We start from the raw sequence: 20,008 nt of genomic DNA, 5'->3' as shown, positions 1-20,008 counted from the left end.
AACCACTCCAACCATTTCTTGTTAACAAACTATAGTTTTGGCAAGTCGGTTAGGACATATACATTGTGCATGACACAAGTCATTTTTCCAGCAATTGTTTACAGACAGATTATTTCACTTATAATTCACGGTATCACAATTCCAGTGGGTCAGAAGTTGACATACAATAAGTTGACTGTGCCTTTAAACAGCTTGGAAAATTCCAGAAAATGATGTCATGGCTTTAGAAGCTTCTGATAGGAATATTGACATCATTTGAGTCAATTGGAGGTGTACCTATGGACGTATTTCAAGGCCTACCTTCAAACTCAGTGCCTCTTTGCTTGACATCATGGGAAAATCAAAAAGAAATCAGCCAAGACCTCAGAAAAAAAATGGTAGACCTCCACAAGTCTGGTTCATCCTTGGGAGCAATTTCCAAACGCCTGAAGGTATGGGAAAATCAAAAGAAATCAGCCAAGACCTCAGAAAAAAAATGGTAGACATCCACAAGTCTGGTTCTTCCTTGGGAGCAACCTGTACAAACAATAGTACGCAAGTATAAACACCATGGGACCACGCAGCCGTCATACCGCTCAGGAGGAGACACGTTCTGTCTCCTAGAGATGAACGTACTTTGGTGCGAAAAGTGCAAATCAATCCCAGAACAACAGCAAAGAACCTTGTGAAGATGCTGGAGGAAACAGGTACAAAAGTATCTATATCCACAGTAAAACGAGTCCTATATCGACATAACCTGAAAGGCCGCTCAGCAAGGAAGAAGCCACTGCTCCTAAACCGCCATAAAATAGCCAGACTACGGTTTGCAACTGCACATGGGGACAAAGCCATACTTTTTGGAGAAATGTCCTCTGGTCTGATGAAACAAAAATAGAACTGTTTGGCCATAATGACCATCGTTATGTTTGGAGGAAAAAGGGGGAGGCTTGCAAGCCGAAGAACACCATCCCCAACCGTGAAGCATGAGGGTGGCAGCATCATGTTTTGGGGGTGCTTTGATGCAGGAGGGACTGATGCAATTCACAAAATAGATGGCATCATGAGGGAGGAAAAATGATGTGGATATATTAAAGCAACATCTCAAGACATCAGTCAGGAAGTTAAAGCTTGGTCGCAAATGGGTCTTCCAAATGGACAATGACCCCAAGCATCCTTCCAAAGTTGTGGCAAAATGGCTTAAGTACAAAAAAGTCAAGGTATTGGAGTGGCCATCACAAAGCCCTGACCTCAATCCCATAGAACATTTGTGGGCAGAACTGAAAAAGCATGTGCGAGCAAGGAGGCCTACAAACCTGACTCAGTTACACCAGCTTTGTCAGGAGGAATGGGCGAAAATTCACCCAACTTATTGTGGGAAGCTTGTGGAAGGCTACCCGAAATGTTTGACCCAAGTTAAACAATTTAAAGTCAATGCTACCAAATACTAATTGAGTGTATGTAAACTTCTGACCCACTGGGAATGTGATGAAAAATAAAAGGTGAAATAAATAATTCTCTCTACTATTATTCTGACATTTCACATTCTTAAAATAGTGGTGATCCTAACTGACCTAAGACAGGGAATTTTTACAAGGATTAAATGTCAGGAATTGTGAAAAACTGAGTTTAAATGTATTTGGCTAAGGTGTATGTAAACTTCCGACTTCAACTGTATGTATTATCGGCTGATATTGACCTTTTACTGCTATATCGGTATTGGAAGATAATTCAACAGATAACCAATATTTACACTTTTTAATTTCCCTGCTGTAAAACAGTATATCAGCAGATATTTTGGTATCCGTAAGTTTTGTCCCCCCAAAAAATCAGAATCGGTATCGGACCCAAGAAAACAAATGGGTCTGGCTCTAGTGACATGAGTTTATGTGGCCCATCTAGCCAGGCATTATTCTGATATTTTTTAGTTTAGGGGATGTCTCACAATATCTATACATTCTACCACTTTTGCAGTAAATCATTTTTACACTAGCATCCGTTTCATAAATAGGAGATATTAGAGGTGTGAAAAAACATGGTTGTGTTTTGTTCTACCTCGGGTAGAGGTATCTCCAAAGAATTGGAGGCCTTTCCACTAGCTTATTTGACCTCCTCCTTGAAGAGACACATCCAAGTCACAGGACCAATACCTAAGCTTTAGCTAAGCAGGCTAACAAAGTCTTAAGCCAGTCACGTAACCCTTATAATGAATACCCTTGCCGGAGACTTGAAACGAACACATCTAACAGGGAAACCAAACTGGCCACGTTGCATGTGCAAGCATTGCAAAATAAATTTGTGTACATTTTATTCATATATATATCATTTAATCCACACTGCTCGTGCTTGTCAATGTTGCCGGATGCTAAAATAGAACTTAGTTCTATTTGAGACATTTGACGTGTTGTACGTCCCGGCTCTCCCATCTACTCATTGGCTTTCACAAGCATACAAACCAACGTGGGTGCTTGAAAGACCAACAAATAGAGATTTATCAAAGATTAACTAAAAACTAACTAGGATTCCAATTTTATCTGTGGATTAATCATTGTAGAGAAACACACAATTGTGTATGACTCCGGGTCACACAAAATACAAAAAATACAAATATCCAGCATGAAAAAGGATAATATGCGTGTAAAGTAAAATAACAACCAAATGTTTATCTCTCAGGTCGAACTAGTCAACAGCAAGCTAGCTAAATGCCCATGAATGTTTCATGTGTGCTCGACATGCTCCAAATTTATACAGTTGGTTCACATTTGAACTTGGTATTTTAACCTGCATGTCAAACGCACACACACATGGATGGACACACACGCCTGGCCATGTGTAACACAACTAAAACATGTATTCAGGTCTCAGGCAAGGTTCTCATCACATAGGCATGGATCACATAATCACACTCTTTTGATGAGTAACCTTGCTGGATCTTGAAGACTTGTATTAGTGTAGCAGATGGAGATCTGTGAAACTCACTCCTCAGCCTGAAGTGTCGCTCCTTGTGCAATTGAAGGCCTTTTATAATAGCACATGGGTTGGAACACTTCAGGAGGGCCGTCACATGTTTTCGAGGCAGAGGTCCTGAGTTCGAGTCTCCATATGAGCTGAATCAAGGGAAAGCAGTACTCGGGTAAGCAGCATGGTCCTTTACATTAGTGGTTCCCAAACTGTGGGGCGCACCCCCAAGGGTGTTATCCCTATAGGTTTTAGCTAAGTGGGTTAACACATTATTGTGACATGCAGGAAACCTGGTTCGAACCAGTCAGTCACAAGAGCAAGATTAAATAGGGAGTGGAAAGGCTATCCTTAGAAGGGCTATGACAGGGATTTTCAACTATACTCTTATGGGGGCCAAATTCCACCCAGATAGCTAGGACCCAGGTATCTGGCTGGCCAGCCAGACGCACCTAGCTGTCTAACCGGCCAGCCGGACATAGCTATCTGCTTGGTAGGTAGGTCCGGCCGACCAGAAAGCTAGATTCGGCCGGCCTACCTATCTGGAGTTTTCCCCAAACGTATTTATCTTACTGAAGAAATTATGGTATTTTTCTAATTTCTCATTCATGCACCTCTGGTAAATATGTTTTCGGCCTTGATTTACAGCTAAAGAAGAACAACTGAAGGCAGAAACGAGGCATTCATTCACAATCTGTGCCATGTCCATGTTCCAGCAACAGGTGTTGTGCAGGGCCAACCACCTGTCCAAGACAATGATGAACACTTGACCTGCCCTCACTGTGCTTGCCAGTTTGCCCCAGGTCCAGCAGAGCAACATATCCCCAAGTGTCAGAAGAACATCAAGAGCCACCCTCCACCTCCCACCACCGCAGCTGACAAAAGCAACTCACTGCCCTCTGCCACTGACAAAAGCCAAATCATTTGCAATGCTTCATATTTTTGATGTTTATAAAAAGCACTAAATACATTTTTATAGAGCAAAATAACATGTTTGTTTGAAAGAACATCAAGAATTTTGGCTTTTGGAGTAGTTTTTAGCAGGGGCGCAACTTTTTGTTTTAGAAGTGGGGGGGACATAATTATTATTATTTATATATATGTGTATATTTTGTTTATCCAGTCGGACAAACACTCCAAACAGCCTATCCGACCGCTCAGAGGCGTCCGCATGGTCCTGTATCACATTCCAATGCTAACACTGGGGGGGACAAAAATGCAACTTCAGAATGTGGGGACGACGACATTTCCCCCCCCCCCCCGTCCCCAGCGAAAGTTGCGCCCCATGTTTTTAGTTTACATACATTATTTTTCACATTACCTTTGAAAGTGGGGGGAACTAGAGTAAACTTGTAACTATTTAAATGTCATGCCTAATTGTAAATACTAGAAATACAGTGTCTGATACTGCCTAACAAAATGAATGACAGTATGCAAAAGGGTTTAAATGAAATTAATAAAAAAATATACATTTTGCTTTGTCTGCAGTGTTCGGTTCAACATTGAATTAATTCGACCAAAATGGTTTGTGTTTTTATTTTTTACATGAAGCATAACAAAAAGGTTCCTCTGTGAATGGTGGAAAGTTAGACAACTGTAACATCTTACACCCACTCAATTGCATAGGGTCAGATAAGCCATTGAAACAATGGATTGCAAAAATAAACACAGTATAGGCATAATATCAACATCAAACAAACTGTATAAAATGCATATCCTATTCTAAAGGCACATTTTGCTTTATATTTTGTGCACAATTCATCACAACAAAATCTTTGGTTCAAAGAGTATGCAAAAGCACTAAGGAATAGGGACATCTTTTTCTCTTGCATGGACAAAGAAAATTCCACCAGTGTTGTACTGTATCAATTAACTGCACAATAACCAAAAGAGTTGCAAGCTTATAAGCCATTGGTAAAGGACACTTAAAAACGTACATACACACACCACCCAGAGTAAAGAAATACACCAAATCTGAATATTACACTTTTCACTAATAGTGTAAAAATAATGATTAAATGAATACTCAAAAACAGGAAAAATGTCATAGAAAAAAACACAGTATTACCATGAAGTTTACGAAAACAAGCTTTTCTCAAATTCTAGGACTTGAACTGTTCTCATGACATTAAGTATTACAGAAGGAAGATTGCAATTTGATGGTTCATTTCCTCCACTTTAAATACTAGTTCAAACAAATTCAAGGTTATCATCTTAAGGCAATAAAAAGACAAGTGATTGTCTATAATGAATCAGTAGTGTGAAAAGTGAACCTCACATTTCACATTCCATTTTTTTTGCAGATACAGTCTAGCAAGCTGTTCATGAAAGACACAACATTGTAAATACTTCAATGTTAAAACTAAACACATCTTTGGTAAATTTAATATAAAATATACTATATCTGGTATAGCTTTCTAAGGCTATATTTGATATGCCTTTTAGTTAGTATTTTGTATTTTGTTTAGAACAGCATCACATATGAAGAACATTGGTAGGTTATCAAAAATAGGGCTCAGGGCTTTCCAGAGGAATGAGCACAAAACGCAGTACTTTAAATTCACATTGGTTTTAATAACCACAAGAAATAACTGCAAGATAAAACAGGAGGATATATATATCAAAAACAATGGAAGAACACCAAATGATCTTCTCTCTACAGTAAGCTGTGCCCATTTGTGATCATCAATTAAAATGTGGGACAAAACGCAATCCTAGACCTCAGTTGACAGTAGTCAGTCAGTGACAACATTATCATTACTACCAAAGTATTACTCATATTTCACACTAGCCTACATAACACTGCAAGAAGTTGGTTGCTTAATGTTGAATCAAGCCAAGATGTCAGTCTGTCTGTGTCCAGATCACAGCAGATCAGTTGCTGTAGGCCTTTTCCTGTCACCGTCACTTAATTATAGCTTACAACATGGAAGTGTTCATACAGGGTATCTCTCATGTATATTTATACAACGTTATCATGCAGATTGGATTATATCGAAGAAATATGATGTAACACAATGTGAAAAGAAGCGAGACCTCTCTTGCAAGTGGATGAGGTCAGTGGGCATCCATTAATCAGCTAGCTGTTCCTAGTTAAGGAGAACACAATTGACTCTCAGACTATTCATCCCTTTAGTAATTTCTTAAACCTACTTCTCCCTGCCGTTCACCAATGGAACTGGCTTGCTAACATATTCCTCTTCTCAGTATGGCCTAGCCACTCCATCTACAGGACCTGTTTGGATGGACTTAACTGCACAGAGCCACCACCACTCACTACATAGTATAGCACAGATTCAGGGTTTTTTCTCACGGATTTGCTCCATCAGATCTGTCCCCGTCATGATTGGAGGCTCCTCCCTGTCCCTCCACAGGCCTGTGACCGGATTGGTGGTTGCAGTTATTTTCAGTTCCTCCCTCTCGCAGGGTCAGACGGTTGATTGCTGTCCAGAGTCTCTCGTTCTCTTTGAGCTGATCACTGAACTGTTATCATAGAGAACAACACTTGATAACACTTATCTGTCTGCATAGCAATGGAGTTGATCGGTTTTACAGAATAGGGACTCGACTCGGTGTTACTTCACAACTTTGCTCACAGGTGCTAGACAGTCTGTAGTGAGTAACGCTTACCTGCTTCTGTAACAACTGGATGGTTGCCTCTTGACGATTGACTGTCTCTCGCAACTGTAAAAGAAAATAGCAACTGTAACAGCATAAGACTGCACCAGACAGTAGTCTGTGAACATATCGCAGCTGCTCGTGTTTGTTCTGTGTTTCTCTGTAGTTGTTGCGATATGTTCACAGACTACTGTCTGGTGCAGTCTTGTGCTGTTACAATGTGTGTAAGGGCTTATCTTGCACATACCTGTGCTACCTCACTGCTTCCTTTGCAGCAAGTTGGTGCCTCCCCTTTCTTACAGGCTCCTGCCTCCTCAAAACCATTGACCCTGTCACAGCCCATACGAGCAGTCTAAAGAAACAACATTTGGTTAGGTTGAGGCATTGGCATGGGGATGTAGTCAAGTATCGAGGATCCAGACATGCGGTGGTCATTACCGGGAGCTCTTTCTCAGTGGCGGCAGCAGCGGCTGCAGCCTTCAGCTCCTGCAGCTCCTCGTAAGGCAGTGTGACGCTCTCGGGGAAAGAAGGAGCCACTGGGCCAGGCATGGAGCCTCTGAAATCCTCTGGCATCGGGATGAACTCTGCATCCTGTAGTTCCTGTTAGGGAGGATGGACAGGGAGGGACACAAACAACATTCAGTGGCCATAAACCTCTCTGTTTTGTCTTTCATTATGCTTTGTGGTTTTGATTACAAACCTTGCGCAGCCAGAAGGGGCAGGAGCTGTCGCCGGTCTGGTTCGTTAAAGACATCACGGAGGTCTCGATGCGTCGCTCGTCTGTGTCGGCCTCCTTAGTGCCCCCCAGACCCCGTTCACGCAGCCCTGTCTCTGAGCCTGGCTCACTCTCCAGATCCACAGTTGTGGTAGAGGCTTGGCCTAGCCCTTAGTGTGCACCGACAAACACCAGGACATACCACATGGTCAGTACATTACCATACGGGTATAAAACTTTGTACATGTTCAGATTGTGAATGTAATGATAATGTAACCAGAGAGAGCATGGCCATCTTACTTACCACAGCCAATTGAAAGTCCACTGCTGTTTGAGCGTATAGTTTTAGAGTTGAGAACCTTTTCTGAAACAGAGAACAGAATCAATCAATCTGAACTGTATTTTTCAACAAATGATTAGCTGGTGTTAGAACAGAAGTAAGTGGCTAGTGGCTAACCCATGATGAGAATGGTGTGCCAGCCGCGACAGGAGAGGTCTGGCACATGGTGGAGGGAGCCGAAAATGGGTCGTGGTAAAGCAGGGCAAACCTCCGAGCCAAAGCCCTTGTCAGCGGGCATTCCCAGGCGTCCGTTTCCTGCGTTTCCCCAGGCAAAGATCTGATTGTCTGAAAGGATCAGAGAGAAATAATCTATTGGTCCACAGATAATTAGCTAATATCCTTCCAGCACCTGAAACAGGAATCCTGTTCCTGAGGTGCTACCAGTATTCTCCATAGTTTTGAGTCCTACTCATGTAGGTCAGAGGACTCCCAGCTAACAGAATAAAGCAAGAAAAAAAAGCTGAATATAGAGTGCATTCGGAAAGTATTCAGACCACTTGACTTTTTCCACATTTTGTTACGTTACAGCCTTATTCTAAAATGGATAAAAGTATTTTTTCCCCCAAATCAATCAACACACAATACCCCAAAATGACAAAGCAAAAACAGGTTTTTAGACATTTTTTCAAATGTATTAAAAATAAAAAACAGATACCTTATTTACATAAGTATTTAGACCCTTTGCTATGAGGCTCGAAAATTGAGTTCAGGTGCATCCTGTTCCCATTGATCATCCTTGTGATGTTTCTACAACTTGATTTGAGTCCACCTGTGGTAAATTCAATTGATTGGAGATGAGTTGAAAATGTACACACCTGTCTATATAAGGTCCCACAGTTGACAGTGCATGTCAGAGCGAAAACCAAGACATGACGTCGAAGGAATTGTCCGTAGAGCTCCGAGACAAGATTGTGTCGAGGCACAGATCATGAGAAGTGTACAAAAAATGTCTGCAGCATTGAAGGTCCCAAGAACACAGTGGCCTCCATCCCAGCCCGGCAAAACTGAGCAATCGAGGGAGAAGGGCCTTGGTCAGGGAGGTGACCAAGAATCCGATGGTCACTCTGACAGAGCTCTAGAGTTCCTCTGTGGAGATGGGAGGACCTTCCAGAAGGACAACCATCTCTGCAGCACTACCAATGAGGCCTTTATGGTAGAGAGGCCAGACGGAAGCCACTCCTCAGTAAAAGGCACATGACAGCCCGCTTGGAGTTTGCCAAAAGGCACCTAAAAGGACTCTCGGACTATGAGAAACAAGATTCTCTGGTCTGATGAAACCTAAATGGAACTCTGGCACCATTCCTACGGTGAAGCATGGTGGTGGCAGCATCATGCTGTTTGGATATTCTTCAGCTGCAGGAACTGGGAGACTAATCAGGATCGAGGGAACAGAGAGATCCTTGATGAAAACTTGCTCCAGAGTGCTCAGAACCTCAAATCAAATCAAAATCAAAATCAAATCAAATCAAATTTTATTAGTCACATACACATGGTTAGCAGATGTTAATGCGAGTGTAGCGAAATGCTTGTGCTTCTAGTTCCGACAATGCAGTAATAACAACAAGTAATCTAACCTAACAATTCCACAACTACTACCTTATACACACAAGTGTAAAGGGATAAAGAATATGTACATAAAGATATATGAATGAGTGATGGTACAGAACGGCATAGGCAAGATGCAGTAGATGGTATAGAGTACGGTATATACATATGAGATGAGTACTGTAGGGTATGTAAACATAAAGTGGCATAGTTTAAAGTGGCTAGTGGTACATGTATTACATAAAGATGGCAAGATGCAGTAGATGATATAGAGTACAGTATATACATATACATATGAGATGGGTAATGTAGGGTATGTAAACATTATATTAAGTGGAATTGTTTAAAGTGGCTAGTGGTACATTTTTACATAATTTCCATCAATTCCCATTTTTAAAGTGGCTGGAGTTGAGTCAGTATGTTGGCAGCGGCCGCTAAATGTTAGTGGTGGCTGTTTAACAGTCTGATGGCCTTGAGATAGAAGCTGTTTTTCAGTCTCTCGGTCCCTGCTTTGATGCACCTGTACTGACCTCGCCTTCTGGATGATAGCGGGGTGAACAGGCAGTGGCTTGGGTGGTTGTTGTCCTTGATGATCTTTATGACCTTCCTGTGACATCGGGTGGTGTAGGTGTCCTGGAGGGCAGGTAGTTTGCCCCCGGTGATGCGTTCTGCAGACCTCACTACCCTCTGGAGAGCCTTACGGTTGTGGGCGGAGCAGTTGCCGTACCAGGCGGTGATACAGCCCGACAGGATGCTCTCGATTGTGCATCTGTAGAAGTTTGTGAGTGCTTTTGGTGACAAGCCGAATTTCTTCAGCCTCCTGAGGTTGAAGAGGCGCTGCTGCGCCTTCTTCACAACGCTGTCTGTGTGGGTGGACCAATTCAGTTTGTCCGTGATGTGTACACCGAGGAACTTAAAACTTTCCACCTTCTCCACTACTGACCCGTCGATGTGGATAGGGGGGTGCTCCCTCTGCTGTTTCCTGAAGTCCACAATCATCTCCTTTGTTTTGTTGACGTTGAGTGTGAGGTTATTTTCCTGACACCACACTCCGAGGGCCCTCACCTCCTCCCTGTAGGCCGTCTCGTCGTTGTTGGTAATCAAGCCTACCACTGTAGTGTCATCCGCAACTTGATGATTGAGTTGGAGGCGTGCATGGCCACGCAGTCGTGGGTGAACAGGGAGTACAGGAGAGGGCTCAGAACGCACCCTTGTGGGGCCCCAGTGTTGAGGATCAGCGGGGTGGAGATGTTGTTACCTACCCTCACCACCTGGGGGCGGCCCGTCAGGAAGTCCAGGACCCAGTTGCACAGGGCGGGGTCGAGACCCAGGGTCTCGAGCTTGATGACGAGTTTGGAGGGTACTATGGTGTTAAATGCTGAGCTGTAATCGATGAACAGCATTCTCACATAGGTATTCCTCTTGTCCAGATGGGTTAGGGCAGTGTGCAGTGTGGTTGCGATTGCGTCGTCTGTGGACCTATTGGGTCGGTAAGCAAATTGGAGTGGGTCTAGGGTGTCCGGTAGGGTGGAGGTGATATGGTCCTTGACTAGTCTCTCAAAGCACTTCATGATGACGGAAGTGAGTGCTACGGGGCGGTAGTCGTTTAGCTCAGTTACCTTAGCTTTCTTGGGAACAGGAACAATGGTGGCCCTCTTGAAGCATGTGGGAACAGCAGACTGGGATAAGGATTGATTGAATATGTCCGTAAACACACCAGCCAGCTGGTCTGCGCATGCTCTGAGGACGCGGCTGGGAATGCCGTCTGGGCCTGCAGCCTTGCGAGGGTTAACACGTTTAAATGTTTTACTCACCTCGGCTGCAGTGAAGGAGAGCCCGCAGGTTTTGGTAGCGGGCCGTGTCAGTGGCACTGTATTGTCCTCAAAGCGGGCAAAAAAGTTATTTAGCCTGTCTGGGAGCAAGACATCCTGGTCCGCGACGGGGCTGGTTTTCTTTTTGTAATCCGTGATAGACTGTAGACCCTGCCACATACCTCTTGTGTCTGAGCTGTTGAATTGCGACTCTATTTTGTCTCTGTACTGGGACTTAGCCTGTTTGATAGCCTTGCGGAGAGAATAGCTACACTGTTTGTATTCGGTCATGTTTCCGGTCACCTTGCCCTGGTTAAAAGCAGTGGTTCGCGCTTTCAGTTTCACGCGAATGCTGCCGTCAATCCACGGTTTCTGGTTTGGGAATGTTTTAATCGTTGCTGTGGGTACGACATCGTCAATCGTCAACCTCACCGAATCAGCATATTCGTCCATGTTGTTGTTGGACGCAATGCGGAACATATTCCAATCCGCGTGATCGAAGCAGTCTTGAAGCGTGGAATCAGATTGGTCGGACCAGCGTTGAACAGACCTGAGCGCCGGAGCTTGTTGTTTTAGTTTCTGTTTGTAGGCTGGAATCAACAAAATGGAGTCGTGGTCAGCTTTTCCGAAAGGAGGGCGGGGGAGGGCCTTATATGCGTCGCGGAAGTTAGTATAACAATGATCCAGGGTTTTACCAGCCCTGGTAGCACAATCGATATGCTGATAGAATTTAGGGAGTTTTGTTTTTAGATTAGCCTTGTTAAAATCCCCAGCTACGATGAATGCAGCCTCAGGGTGTGTGGTTTCCAGTTTACAAAGAGTCAGATAAAGTTCGTTCAGGGCCAACGATGTGTCTGCTTGGAGGGGAATATATACGGCTGTGATTATGATCGAGGAGAATTCCCTTGGTAGATAATGCGGTCGACATTTGATTGTGAGGAGTTCTAGATCAGGTGAACAGAATGACTTGAGTTCCTGTGTGTTGTTATGATGATCACACCACGTCTCGTTAATCATAAGGCATACCCCCCCGCCCCTCTTCTTACCAGAAAGATGTATGTTTCTGTCGGCGCGATGCGTGAAGAAACCAGCTGGCTGCACCGACTCCGTTAGCGTCTCTTGAGTTAGCCATGTTTCCGTGAAGCAGAGCACGTTGCAATCCCTGATGTCTCTCTGGAATGTTACCCGTGCTCGGATTTCATCAACCTTATTGTCAAGAGACTGGACATTGGCGAGTAGTATGCTAGGGAGTGGAGCGCGATGTGCCCGTCTCCGAAGCCTGACCAAGAGACCGCTACGTTTGCCCCTTTTACGGCGTCGCATAGGGTCCCCGGCTGGGATCAGATCCATTGTATTGGGTGGAAGGCAAAACACTGGATCCGTTTCGGGAAAGTCATATTCCTGGTTATAACGATGGTGAGTTGACGTTAATCGTATATTCAGTAGTTCCTCCCGACTGTATGTAATGAAACCTAAGATTACCTGGGGTACCGATGTAAGAAATAACACATAAAAAAACAAAATACTGCATATTTTCCAAGGAACGCGAAGCGAGGCGGCCATCTCGGTCGGCGCCATCCAACCTCAGACTGGGATGGAGGTTCACCTTCAAGCAGGACAACGACCCTAAGCACACATCCAAGACAACGCAGGAGTGGCTTTGGGACATGTCTCTGAATGTCCTTGAGTGGCCCAGCCAGAGCCCGGACTTGAACCCGATCCAAAATCTCTGGAGACCTGAAAATAGTTGTGCAGCGATGCTCCCCAGCCAACCTGACAGAGCTTGAGAAGAGAAGAATGCAGAGAAGAATGGGAGAAACTCCCCAAATACAGGTGTGCCAAACTTGTAGGGTCATACCCAAGAAGACTCAAGGCTGTAATCGCGGCCTCCCGGGTGGCGCAGTGGTCTAGAGCACTGCATCGCAGTGCTATGCTGCGCCACCAGAGTCTGGGTTCGCGCCCAGGCTCTGTCGCAGCCGGCCGCGACCGGGAGGTCCGTGGGGCGACGCACAATTGGCTTAGCGTCGTCCGGGTTAGGGAGGGTTTGGCCGGTAGGGATATCCTTGTCTCATCGCGCTCCAGCGACTCCTGTGGCGGGCCGGGCGCAGTGCGCGCTAACTGAGGGGGGCGGGTGCACGGTGTTTCCTCCGACACATTGGTGCGGCTGGCTTCCGGGTTGGAGGCGCGCTGTGTTAAGAAGCAGTGCGGCTTGGTTGGGTTGTGCTTCGGAGGACGCATGACTTTCGACCTTCGTCTCTCCCGAGCCCGTACGGGAGTTGTAGCGATGAGACAAGATAGTAATTACTAGCGATTGGATACCACGAAAATTGGGGAGAAAAGGGGATAAAATTAAAAAAAAAAAAATAATAATAATAATAAAAAAAAAAAATATGGCTGTAATCGCTGCAAAAGGTACTTCAACAATGTACAGAGTAAAGGATCTGAATACTTACATAAATGTGATATTTTATACATTTGCTAAAATGTCTTTGTCATTATGGGGTATTGTGTGTAGATTGATGAGGGGAAAAACTATTTGATCCATTTTAGAATAAGGCTGTAAAGTAACAAAATGTGGAAAAAGTCAATGCACTGTACACACTGAACAGTATATGACAACAACATGCTGCAACAGAGAATGTTCAAGTTTAGTTGTGTTTCTGACCCTTCGTGGCTGCGATGGTGAAGCCATCTCCACAAGACACTTTGCTGACCACCTTCCCCCCGAAAGACCCCAACAGCAGCTGGACACCCTGGTGCTTCTTGAAGTCCTTTACACCCAGCTGACCGTACTTGTTGCACCCAAAGGTCATCAGCCGCCCACGTTCTGCAATGTCGGAGTTCAGTCAGAACCATGTTTTGATATAAAAATCAATATACTTCCCACCTAGCTATCTAAAGATGAATGCACTAACTGTAAGTCACTCTGGATAAGAGCGTCTGCTAAATTACTAAAATGTAAAAAAAATACATATAATAATTGGGGGCTCAAAGAAAGAGACAGGAGAGAGTCTGGTCGCTGTACCGTCAATGGCAGCAGTGTGAGTCTTCCCAGCTGAAATGACTTGGATCTTATACCTGGCCAGCTGCTTGACCAGAGTGAGTGTGGTGGTGTATGGTATCCCCTGGTAGGCCTGACATTGGAAAAGGAGGAAAACTTAAATTCTCCACCATTACTGGTGTTATTCCTTATTTTAAAGGAATGAGTAGAGCCTGTGAGTGGATCTTGGTATGAGGAATGTGGTGCTGTACCTCTCCAGGAAGGTTTTTGAGGCCAGAGACTCCCAGGTTCAGACCCAGCTTGTTCAGATCGTTGTTCCCACAGGCCAGGACTTTGCCAGACTCTGTCAGGAAAAAGGTTCCGTCAAGGCCACAGGACACGGATGAGATGATGGCTCCTTTGGGGATCTCCACCTGTGAATGTCAGACGATACACAACATTATGCTTCCTACTGATTTAAACGGTGGACTCAAACACATTTCCGTTCATTTGTCTCGACAATAAAATTGAGACGTCATTGCCCCTTTCTCCATAAGCATATTTACATGATATGTGTTCAAGCTCTCTGCTGAAAAAGAAAGGGCAGGATCTTACTTGCATGGGTGAGTTAAAGTCATCCTCACAGTCCAGGCCAAGACGCCCTGAGGAAAATAACTTCAATGAATTATGTTCCGCATCATCATAGCTCCATCTACTGGCCAAGATAAGGGGGGACAACGGATAGGATATGGAGCTTGAGAGAGGCATGGTGGTAGACATGAAGTACTACCTTGTCGCTCAGTATCAATGCTCTGGTACATACCATGCTCTCCACAGCCCCAGGAGTAGATATCTCCACTGTGGGTCAGCACAACCACATGGTTGTCCCCACAGGACACCTGCCTGACAGGTCGCTCCTCAAAGAAGTCCAACAGCACGGGCTCTAGCACCTCCATGCCCTGCTCGTTCTCCACTCCAATACAGCCGTAGTAGTCAGAACCAAACATGTACATCTGGTCCTCATCTGAAACCAAACACATCAACAGCATGTCGTCAAACAAGACCAAATCGTATTGTATGACACAGGGTAGCAAATTGCTGTCTGAATTGTTTATCTCTGTTGTAAAAAAACAACAACAGAGCCCTCCCATTGTAAACATCCTATTCTACTGGCACAGAAGTAGTGCTCCACACAGACACACAACTCACCAGTGACACAGGCGGTGAAATCTGCTCCACACGCGACCTGACGGATGGCCTTTCCCTGGAGCCTCTCCACCTTGCGTGGCTGCCGGTACGAGGCCTGGTCTCCATGACCCAGCTGGCCCACCATCTTGGCCCCACCTTGGACACTCTAAAATGGAAGCAGGACATCAAAGAGCACATGTTTAATCAACAAAAACAACTTTAACGTTTTTGTAATGTATTTTCTGCCTTGGACTTAAAGGAACAGCATGGTACTCACAGCCCAAGTGTACAGCTCTTTCTCCACGGTAACCACAGCAAAGTGGGTCTCCCCTGCACAAACATGCTGGGCACCGCTGCCTCCTTTAAAGGCATCCAGTTTCTGGGGTGTGAACTTTCCCCCTCCCCAGAAATACACCTCCCTAGAGCGTGTTGTCACTACAGCAACAGGGCTCTCAGTCACTGTGCTCAACCTATGGACAAGTCACAAAATATCTTAATTAAACAAAATCATCTTACAAATACCACATTTACATGATTAGGTGAGAATGTGTTCAACATACTTTGGTTTTTTCATTGCTGAGTTCAGCAAGGCAACTCTGTCCTCAAGCTCCCTGAAACAAAAATAGGTTGTTTACACAATGAAAACAGCAGTTTTGATGATGTCTCTACACCTATTTGAACAATCACATCATCTTCTCAATCTTTCAGACATCCCACCACATTCTCTCCCCTGTTCACCAGACTCACTGATTGCGGGAGGAGATGATTGGCTGGTCCAGAATCTCCTCAGCAGTGGGTCTCTTTTCTGGATCCTGCAAATCAATGTATCTTACATTACCATCCATCACACATCATTCTGCATAAAGACAATGTGTGGTAATATCTTATATGAACTGATTCCCTACATATGCTTTGGCTGATGCTAAATTCTATCGCACTGATGATGACAGCCATGAAAGACTGAAATGACAGTATACTGTACACATTGCTGACGGGTTCCTCACCTGATCTAAGCATTCGTACACCAGCTTGATCAGCGCCGAGGAATACACATCAGAGTTGACCTCCATGGTCCAGTTTCCCTGCACTATCTTCACACACAGGTTCAGCGCATTCTACATGGACACAAGCAGCAACCGACAACCGGAAATGCATTAAAGTGACATCAACAGAGCATAATCAGCCAATGCCATGTATTTAACATTAGAACAAATGATAATAGCAGGCAAATGTGTATCAATTAGACAATGGGGGTAAAAGATAAGCAGGGCACATACCGTAGCATCAAATGTTCTGGTCAGAGTTAAGACTTCAAAAATGACACAGCCCATAGCCCAGATGTCTGATTTGAAGTTGTACTTCACACCTTGACACAGTTCAGGAGACATGTAGTATGGGGTTCCTACACACTAGATTAATACAGGAAAATGCACAAAAAAGTAACTTAGATGTTATCTATACCTTACACAAAACTAAATGTGAATATGCATAAAACACTTGCAAATAAAAAAGGCTTGAGTGAGTCCTAATCAAAGATTTGCAAAACTATCGGTATGAAAAATATGCACAGTAAAACATATTCAATTGTTCTGACAAAATATTTCATATTCCCATGGATTCTAAAAGGGTATTGCAATGAAAGCAATTTATATTCAAAGCAGCAGACATGCGCAGCCTCATAATATACTCTATGACATATGCTCTAGCTATCCATATGGGCCATCATCAGAAAATAATGGCACTGCTCAAGGTCACAACAGACAATTAGCTGCACACTCGCTGCTGCCACTTCTGACGACTGCCTCCATCACACAGAAGTCATGTCCCTGTGGCAGAGTGAACATCAATTGATGAAGCTGACTACAGATACAGCAGTTACACTCAGGGAAAGACATGTAGACCATGCCCACAAAGGGACAGAACAACCACACTGCTCTCAGGACTTGATTTGGTTGAGTGCTCAGTCTGCCCACCAAATCTGTTAACTGAATTTGATCAGCATACACTCTGTAATAAGCTCTGTAATAAGCTCTGTGAGTTCGTTTTTTGCAGCTTTATGTAACTGAGATCTGCTTGGTCAACGTAAAATAGACCAGAGAAGCGCAGCTTTCCAGGTTAATACTTCAATGTAACTTACAGTCTCAGCCATGGCAAACTGTGAGTCAAGCTTCTTAGCCAGCCCGTAATCACCCAACTTAATAAGGTTGGTTTTAGTTAGGAAGATATTCAGCGTCTTGATATCCCTTCAAGAGAAGAATAAAATAGGTCAAAAAATAAAATAGTGACCAGATCAAACAATGAGGACTGTTGTATTAATAACCAACACAGCTTACATACAATACTCATAATCAAAGCATATTGTAGCACAATAAATGAGTAAAGCCCGGACCCAACCCTGGTATTTACCGGTGCAGGATACCAGCCTTATGAATGTGAGCCACTGCAGAGGCGACTTGGTACAGGTACCATATGACAACCTGGGAGTATTTAAGATATTAAGATATTAAAAACTGGTGGGGAAAAGATTAAGTTGAATGTTCACCATTGTTCCTAACTAGGGCAAAGTCAGAGCCATTATGTGTCTTTAGGTACAATACACTCTTACAACATGTTGGGTTTCATTTTCATACCTCCTCAGTGAAGAGTTTCCCCTTCTGTTGGTTGATTTTATCATAAAGATTTCCTCCTGAAATTGAAAAGACAGTTGTTTTTTTCTATTGTTACTGTAAATGCCAGACAATTGGGGCAATCATATTTCAGTTGAGCCAATATCAATATCATTATCCTATCACACAAAATATTATGTTGAATAAAGACACTTAATAATACATCTTTAATATCCCAAAAGTATGCTGCCATATGCTGCCATATCTCACCATTGCAGTATTCAAGCTCAATGAGGAGAGTGTCCTTGTCCATGAAATGGTTGAAGTAGGCTATGATGTTGTTGTGCTGTAGGATGGAGAGGATGCTGATCTCGTTTGTGACATCCTTACGCTCTTTATCTGAGAGGCAGTTCAAGTCCACCTCCTTCCACACCACCAGAGAGTTGTCCTGTAGATCGATAGACAGGGAACAGACAGAGAAAGGTCAGTACGAGATCAGAAAGACTTTCACTGTGAAGGCTAAAACAAACAACACTCTGAGAGACCTCAGGCAGCACAACTTTATTGCAATGGCCTCCTCAAAGTTAAACAAAATGAACTGTATTCCTTTTATTTTTCTAGTGTGCTACTGCTAATAGAAAATGTAATAGGATAATAATAAGATAATAATAACAGATGCTAAAACATGGTATATCCCTAATAATGTACTATACATGTAGGCTCTAATCAAACAAACTATTATTTCAGCAAGTAAACTAAAAGGTTTAAACTTTACAAAAGGTTGTCGATTTCCTGCTGTTTTCATATAAATACAAACCATACTTTGTCCTTAAACATTGCTCTAGTTGTGCAAAGATATGGGGATAATAGCAGTTTTGTCAAATGGCTTGAGAATGTAATAAATCTTGCTCTCATGCAAGCATTTCCCACTGGGGTATGAAAACTAAAGTAGACTGTCTCAGAGGCTACTGGCCATGTTTGGTGAGTGATTCACACAGCATGCAGGGGAAGCTATTGTAGATCACTAATAAACAGGCCTAATATGTCTTAACAAAACGGTGTGTGTGTGTGTGTGTGTGTGTGTGTGTGTGTGTGCGTGCGTGCGTGCGTGCGTGCGTGTGTGTGTGTGTGTGTGTGTGTGTGTGTGTGTGTGTGTGTGTGTGTGAACAACATTGGCAGTGACACACACTAGCATATTCCTGGGATCTCTCCAAGAATTATAGAAATAGATCTTGACCTGCTTACCTCTGTCCGTCTGTATAAGGTTGCTTCTCCAAATGCCCCTCTTCCAAGGATACGGATTGGAATGTAATGTAACTTTTCTTCCTCGCCGCTGTATACTGACGTCGATCGCCCACTGGCGACAGATTCACTCCCAGAATCTGAATATAGCGAGGCGTAATGCCTTTCGTAGTCTTCAAGTGACATTTTGAGTATAAGTAAAGCTCGCCAACTATTTACAAATTAATTTCGTAAACAAACTCGTAAAATATATTTCCTTAAAATCCAATTTGGGGGAGTAGAGTTCCAGCTAGGAGTAGGCTAGGCTGCTGCACAGAATATTAAGCAGCAGCAATAGCGTGCAACAGAGTTGCAATAGTGTTGTTGATTTGCTAGCTACAGTTACCAAGTTACCAGGAAATCTTTTGGCCTAGTCTCCTTCGAAACCTTTGGACGTTAACGTTAATGCGCAGTATTACAATAACCATCTCTCCTGATCTGATAATCGTTACTAAGTTGTCTACTGTCTGCAGTTTACCCACTTTACTAACTTTACATTTAGGAAGCTGACAGTACCGCACACTAGACTGTGCCACAGCGCAATAAGGAGTCCATCTTTTCCATGTCCATGCATAGGCAAAGATGGAGAGGCGAAGCGAGAGGCTCAACTCAACCGCGCAAGAATACAGCAATAAGCAGACCAAGTCAAGATTTTTTGAATGGAAGTCTATGAGAGTGTCGAATTTCTTCAACAAAAAATGTAATTGCTAATTTACTACGTGAGTTTTATTTGATCGAATATAAGTTTCGTAATGTTTAGGTTGTGACAAATGTACTGATATAAGTGGACACACGTGCCATCCGGTAACCTTGATAAAAATATATTTTATATCGGTGTTGTCTCTGTTGTACACACGCGTATTTCCACTCTCATTGGCTAGAATGTTCACGCTTGAGCTCGCCCCCTTCCGCCTGCCGTCCGCCTTTGCGAACATGTATTTCCATCGTCAGAGCGGATAGTTGACTATCTTGACAATATAATATGTTCTC

The 20,008-nt window shown here is 43.6% G+C and overlaps 1 protein-coding gene across 1 annotated transcript; it reads right to left on the bottom strand.

Annotated features, from left to right (window-relative positions):
• Positions 1-4,454: 4,454 nt before the first annotated feature.
• LOC139553565 (serine/threonine-protein kinase Nek9) lies at positions 4,455-19,610 on the bottom strand. Its single transcript, XM_071366036.1, has 23 exons — positions 18,983-19,610; positions 18,008-18,185; positions 17,762-17,817; positions 17,538-17,608; positions 17,269-17,374; positions 16,409-16,540; positions 16,136-16,246; positions 15,879-15,943; positions 15,692-15,742; positions 15,409-15,601; positions 15,153-15,297; positions 14,767-14,967; positions 14,559-14,605; positions 14,216-14,377; positions 13,989-14,097; positions 13,629-13,790; positions 7,725-7,892; positions 7,572-7,631; positions 7,253-7,437; positions 6,991-7,152; positions 6,800-6,904; positions 6,565-6,618; positions 4,455-6,417 (listed from the first exon to the last, which is right to left on the bottom strand). Exons 1-23 carry the CDS (start codon positions 19,163-19,165, stop codon positions 6,244-6,246), a joined length of 2,880 nt encoding a protein of 959 aa, XP_071222137.1. The 5' UTR covers positions 19,166-19,610; the 3' UTR covers positions 4,455-6,243.
• Positions 19,611-20,008: the final 398 nt, after the last annotated feature.

The sequence above is a fragment of the Salvelinus alpinus genome, chromosome 25 (assembly GCF_045679555.1).
Source record: "Salvelinus alpinus chromosome 25, SLU_Salpinus.1, whole genome shotgun sequence".
NCBI lineage: Eukaryota > Metazoa > Chordata > Actinopteri > Salmoniformes > Salmonidae > Salvelinus > Salvelinus alpinus.
Note: the sequence above shows the minus strand (reverse complement) of the source record. Positions and strands in the feature narration are given on the sequence as shown.